The sequence below is a fragment of the Alligator sinensis genome, unplaced genomic scaffold, assembly GCF_000455745.1.
Source record: "Alligator sinensis unplaced genomic scaffold, ASM45574v1 scaffold1282_1, whole genome shotgun sequence".
NCBI classification, from domain to species: Eukaryota; Metazoa; Chordata; order Crocodylia; family Alligatoridae; genus Alligator; species Alligator sinensis.
The window spans coordinates 30,410-36,680 of NW_005843239.1; the positions used below are offsets into that span (position 1 = coordinate 30,410).

Sequence of the window (6,271 nt, forward strand, 5' to 3'; positions counted from 1 at the left end):
GGAGGACAGGATCTGTGCAGTGTGGGCAGGGGAGGATGTGGGAAGTTTGAATCCCAGGCTGTGCTGGTACCCAGAGCTGCCTGTATGGACTGGGCTTGGCTCTGGCAGCCCCAGCCTGGCTGGGAGCAAGGGGCTGCCCTCCAGCAGTCTGCTGGCCACATGGGCTGGGCTGGGGTGGGGGCTGTGGCCCAGGCAGGGGGCTGCAAGGGTCAGACTGGCCAGAATGGGGCCTGGGGACTGGCTGCAGCCAGAGAGGTGTGGCCTTGTGGGGGCTGGGATGGTCTGAGGGCCTTGACATGGCCCCTGTCTTTGCAGATGTTGGAATTTTAAAAGTTATGGTCCTTTTGGAGCAATTAAAGGGGCACGAACTCCATAACAATGAACTCCACTGGATCTTTGAGAAGCCGGCTGGTCACCCCCGCAGAGCTGCAGAGACCGACCCTGGAGTATGAAGACGGGAGGCTTCATGAGTATGAGAATGCATGACCACACTGGGTACCCTCACTACACCTTGGTGCCCAGGAACTCACATGCCCTTCTCCTCCCCTGGCAGCGGGAGCCCTGTGCCCCCACGCAGGAGCATAGCCAGGGGAGAGGGGCTGTGCTCTGGCTCTCAGCAGCCCCAGCTCACCCTGCCCCTTGCCTTCCAGCTCCCGCCGCTCCAGCATGGCCGCACCTGGAGCACTTCCCTCCCTGCTCCCTGCACGCAGCACTGCCTGCTCTCCAGCCCTGCCCCAGCCTGGCTGCCCTTGCCCAGCCACCTCCCGCCTATGGCACCTTCCTTCATCCTGCACGTCCCACAGCCTAGACCCATGCAGGCTTCTTCCTGCAGCTGCAGCACCCTGCAGACTCCTCTTGGGTCTGGGACCTCCTGAGACGCCCAGGTCCTTCTCCGTAGCACTGCCCCCAGTCACGTCTCACCCACTCTGTGCCTGTGCCCGTGATCCTTCCTCCCAAGGACAGCACCGTGCACTTGTCCGCACTGACCTGCATCCTGTCGGTCCAGTCCGGCTTCTCAATTTGCCAAGATCCATCTGCACTGCACTCGTGCCCTCTGGCACGTTCACAGCCCTTCCCAGCATCTTCTTGTCTGCAACTTGCTCCAGAAGCTTTCTGTGCTGGTCTCCAGACCATCAATGGACACGATGAGCAACCCCAGGCCCAGGACAGACCCCTGTGGGGCTCTGCTCAAAGCCTCCTGCTGTCCTGATGTGGACCCAGTCAGAATTACCGACCCCTTTGCTGGCAGCGATGGAGCCAGCTGTCTGCCCACCACATAAGAGCTCTGTGCAGCCCATGCATCTCCCTCTGGTTGTATGAGCAGGTCTTGCAGGACCTTGTCCAAAGCCTTGCTGAAGTGCAAACACATGACACCCGCAGCAGGCCCTTTGTCCATCCTTGCAGTTACTCTGTCATAGCAGGAGACCACACTTGGTGGCATAATCTGTGCATAGTAAACTCACACTGGCTGCTTGGGACAGCCTTTCCTTCTCCACACGCTTGCAACAGGCCTTCCCTAGTGCCTGCCTCAGTCACTTCCTGGGGTACGAGGTGAGGGCGACGGGTGTATAATTCCCCAGGTCTCCTCTTGTCTTGATGACTTGTTCCAGGCGCGCACAACCTTTCTCAATGACTGACCATGAGCCCTTCCATTTGATAACAGGCAAATTGTATTGATAGACAGTTATAGTAAATAAGAGAAGCGTAAGCAAAGCAAGCCAAATGACTACACAGTCCTATTTATTTACCGGTCCTAGGGTTTCACAAGGAGATGGTGTGTCTGGCGGTACATGGACACCACCGTATGCTTCGTGCTCCAACCAGGACATCAGTCACTTTGGAGATTGGGGGTAAATGCACCAAATTGTCACCCGGGGATTCCTCCTTTTGTATTCTCTTTCTCCTGGTGACTTTTCATTTTCGGGTACTGTACATTAGTTTTTCTGTGACCATCAGGCTGTTCATGTTCTGACCTGTCAGCGTAATGCCTTGTTTCTTTAAACATGTCACATTCACACATCTTAATTTGGTCATTTGCCAGTGTCTTCATTTGGTCATTCCCAGTCTCCAAATTTGGTTATTCCACCAAAACCAGGGATTTTTCACCAAGTTACAGCTGGTCATTGTGACTGATGCTAATTCTTCATGTTCCTATCTGGCGAGCCACGTGTGGACTAGGTTCATGTTTGGGTGAGATGTGGGGTTTCTGCTGAGTCCTGAGAGGCCATTGGGCCTGGGAAATAGATAACTCCCTAGAGTGAAAGGACTTATAGTGAAAGTCTGGGGGTCGGACTTGACGATCTGCTCAGGTCTCTTCCGACCCTACCAACTATGAAACTAGGACTGTTTGAGCAGAGCAATTCCCAAACCCACTACAAGGCATTTGGGGCTGGAACTGCTCCAGGATGAGGCCCGGCTCCACCACCTCTTCATTCAGCACACCCCAGCCCCGGCGCCCTGACTTGCCATGTCTGAGCCGGGGGAGAGCAGGGCTGTGGCTGCCGGAGCCAATGACAGGGTCGGAGCCGTGCTTCACTGCATGCATCTGGGGTGGAGGAAACTTCTGCTTTTTGCTGATACTGCAGCATTTCCTGTGTGCCGGGATGAGCTGCTCTGGGCCTCGATGCCATGATGGGTGAGAATGTGACATACGCCGACCTGCTGTTCTCCAAGCCCGCCCTGGGACATGGTGCGACCCCCCAGGTGCAGGGGGCAGGTAGGTGTCAGCACCCTTTCCTCACCTGGTCATGCCCTCGCCCCACACCCTGACCAGCCGTGTGTCTGCACCCCCCCGCAGCCATGCACGAGGTTGACAGCGCCTACGAGAACCTGCATCTGGGCGCAGTGGGCGAGGGGCCGGCCGGGCATGGGGCCCAGCAGCGCAGAGGTGAGTGCGAGGCAGCAGGAGCCTGAAGCAGAGCTCACAGCTGGCTGGGGTACGTGAGAAGATCCAAGGTGCTTGGAGAAGTTCATTGCAGGGCATGGACGAGCAGCTCTGACTGTTTAGGGAGAGGGCTGATCAGTGGACTCTGCTTGCTGTGCCCAGGCTGCAGGGCAGAGCTGGGGATGTGTGGCTGTCCCAGGCTCCAGGGCTTTGCTGGTGACCCCATGGGGCTGGGAAGGAATCCCCCCCCCCCCATTCCTGTTGCTACAGATATTGGGGTGGGGGTCCTTCCTCAGCAGCTAGGAGTTGGGTGCATCCCAGGCTGGGTGGGGATGGGGACTGGGCTGTGCCAGTGCTCCTGCTGGGGTAACCCAGGATGGTCTAGGCTAGAGGTCTTGCCCGTGTGCTCTGGGTCAGGCTGACACCGTACTGGGGGCAGAAAGGAATTTCCCCCTTGGTCACATTGGTACTGGATGGGGTGGGGGGTGTTTGCCTTCCTCTGCAGTGGGGCCACGGCCTCGACCTGGGAACTCCCCAGTGCACGGTCACAACCAGGGCTGGATTAATGCATAGGCAATGCCTAGGGCCCTGAGAAGTGGGGCCCCCGGTCCTTCCCTCCACGCCGCTGGCACAAATGGCCTGATCTGCCTTCTTTCCCTTCCCTTCACCTCCCCTTCGCTGGCGTCGCTGGGGCAGCAGCTGTTTCCTAGGAGCGGCTTCGAGCCCCGCTCCCCGCAGGTGGTAGTGCTGGGGTGGGGAGGGGGATCCCAGCCGGCCTGGGGCCCATGAGTCTGTCTGTCTAGGGCCCACTAAAGGGTTAGTCTGGCCCTGGTCACAGCATCCTTCCTGCCCTCCCAGCAGCAGGACCCTGGCGGTGCTGTGGGTGCTGCGGGTGCTGGAGCTGGTCCCACGGCCCCTTGTCTCTTGCAGAGCCCCGGTGGAGCGCGTGGCCCCTGCCCCTGGCTCTGCTGGCAGCCTGTCTGGCCCTGCTGGCCACCACCATCGCCCTGGGGGTCTGCTGTGAGTTGGCCTGGCAGAGAGCATGGGGCAGTGGGGGGTGGGCAGGGGTGGTGGCAGTGTGGGGGACACGGAAGTGCCTGGGCCTTGGTGCAGGGGCATGAACTACCTGCAGGGACAGGGCAGCAGGTGGAGGGGGGTGGGTCCCCGAGGCAAGGAGGATCTTTAGCGACTCTGGAGATGTCTCTAGGGGTGACTTGCACCTGGGGGGTCCTCTGGAGAAACCCAGCACTGGGGCCAGCACCCCGAGAGGGGGCAGAGCAAGGTGCCCTGCCTGCTGCAGGCACGTGCCCATCTCCTGCCAGCCCATGCCTGTGCCCTGGCACTGCCTTGGGAGGCTCCTGCCATCTGCAGTGTCCCAGGGGCCCTGCGTGGTTGGATGGAGGTGTGAACAGGGGGGTCCTACCCCTGCCTTGGCTGCATCTCCCAACCCAGGGTGCCAGGCCATGGCCCTTGTGCTGATAGCCCTGTCCCCACAGACTGGCAGGAGAGGCAGCGCCTGCAGCAGGCATCCCATGCCCATGCGGCCGAGCGCGATGGCCTGTGGCAGCAGGCGGATGCCCAGGAGCAGCAGCTGGGGCAGGCCCAGGAGAGGCTGGCACAGACCCAAGCAGAGCTGGCATGGGAGAGGGAGAAGGGAAACCGCAGCCAGATGGAGCTGGGGGAGACCACGGCGGACCTGGAGCAGGCGCAGAAGCTGGCCTGGGACCTACAGCAGCAGCTGAACAAGACTGCAAGAGCCCTGGCCACTGCAAGGTCCTGCCAAGTCACAGGTACCCCCGGGGAGGGCAGGATGGGGGGCGGGGTACCCCCAGGGCTGGCAGCTTGGGTGGGACAGCCCCCAGGCAGAGCTGGGCCTAGGCCCCATATGGAGAGGGTGGGAGTATCACCCTGGGAGGAGAAGGCACGCCAGTGTCCTGGCCTGGTAACCCCAGACCTCCCGTCCTCCCCCTCCCCTGCTGCCTGTAACCCAGATGTACCCCAGGGATGGCTGTGATAGCCTGTGTCCCCATAACCCGTGCCCCACTCTGCCTCCAGGGTACCTTTCCCTCCTTCTCACCCTCTACACCCTGATGTACTTACTGGGTTGAAAGGGAGGCTGCGCAAGGGTCCTAGTGCCAGCCTCAGTCTGTCTAATAGCCAGCCAGCCCCTCCTGGACACCGCTGGTCTCCATCCTGCCCTTAAGCTGAGTGGTCACTCTCAGCCTGTCCATGCCCAGGGCACTTGTAAGCCTTAAGGGTGAACTACGGGGCTCCAACCGCCCCTTACACCACGCACATGCACCGCAGATGTTGCCCGTTCAACTGGTTTCCCTTCTTGGGACCTCGGTCACTTGGCCTCCACCCCTGCTCTCTTGCTGGACACAGAATCACTGTGTTGGACCCAGCTTCTGGGCTCCATCCCTATTCCCACCCTATCTGACTATGACTGCACCCTCTTGGGCTGTGGGCCGCAGGCCCTGTCTCGGCCCCCCTTGGGCACTTAGTCTGTTTTGGCTCTTGCTGGGTCCCTGTGTCTGTTTCCACTGTTCCTGGGTGCTGGGCCTCTGGCCGCTGTCTCGCCCTTCTCAGGCCTCTGGACTCCTGGTCTGTCTCAGCCCTTCTCGGCACCTGGCTCCCCGAGCTGCCGCAGGTATTTTGCGAGCATGCTTCCTGCCTAGCCCCCGTGCAGCTTACTGCGGCTGGCTGTGCTGCTGCAGCAGGGCCCGTGCTTCCCAAATGGGTCCTTCCTCGCTGGATTATCACAGAGTCACCAGCTCTGTGATAGATCTTCTCGCTTCTGCCACTTCCCCGGGGTGGCTGTTTTTGTTGTAGACAGCTCCGCCTGCTACTCGTTTCTCCTCAAGTATCAGAATCCTTCTGGCTCTCTGTTACACTGCCCCTTGGCCTGGGCACTGCCTGGTACCCAGTGCATCTGCCCCAGGGCTGAGCTGTGGGTAGAGCCAATGGCTCCTGGAAGGGCCCACATCCAGGTAGCAGCCCCAGAAGCACCCTGGCACTGCCCCTGACAGCGGTGCGGGTGTGAGCGGCTGCCTGTGCCCAGGCTGCTGCCCGGAGACCTGGGTGCTGCACTGTGGGAAGTGCCTGTTCCTCTCCAAGGAGAAGAAGTCCTGGAAGGACAGCAAAGCGTGGTGTGAACAGGAATCCTCCAAACTCCTCATCCTACGTGGCCGGGAGTGGGACCAGACGAAGATGCCGGTATGGGGCACGTAACGTGGGGGTGCAGCGGGAAAGCAGCTGCCTGGTGGAGGGGTGGATCAAAAATCTTGTGAGGGAGTGAGATGCTGGGGGCAGAGCAGGGCAGGATGGGGTTGGCAGCCTCTTCAGGGGCATTTCCCTGGGGCTGGGACAAGCCAAAGTGTGCGGGGG

At 60.5% G+C, this 6,271-nt stretch overlaps 1 protein-coding gene across 1 annotated transcript in view; it reads left to right on the forward strand.

Annotated features, from left to right (window-relative positions):
- Window positions 1-2,600: 2,600 nt before the first annotated feature.
- The window catches only part of LOC102368000 (C-type lectin domain family 1 member A-like), a 5,101-nt gene continuing 1,430 nt past the window's right edge, over window positions 2,601-6,271 (forward strand). The window contains exons 1-5 of the mRNA XM_014526985.2: window positions 2,601-2,716; window positions 2,798-2,887; window positions 3,815-3,904; window positions 4,381-4,674; window positions 5,946-6,100. Of these exons, the coding sequence (XP_014382471.2) occupies window positions 2,629-2,716; window positions 2,798-2,887; window positions 3,815-3,904; window positions 4,381-4,674; window positions 5,946-6,100 (717 nt within the window). The 5' untranslated portion in view covers window positions 2,601-2,628. The remainder of the gene's footprint in view (window positions 2,717-2,797; window positions 2,888-3,814; window positions 3,905-4,380; window positions 4,675-5,945; window positions 6,101-6,271) is intronic.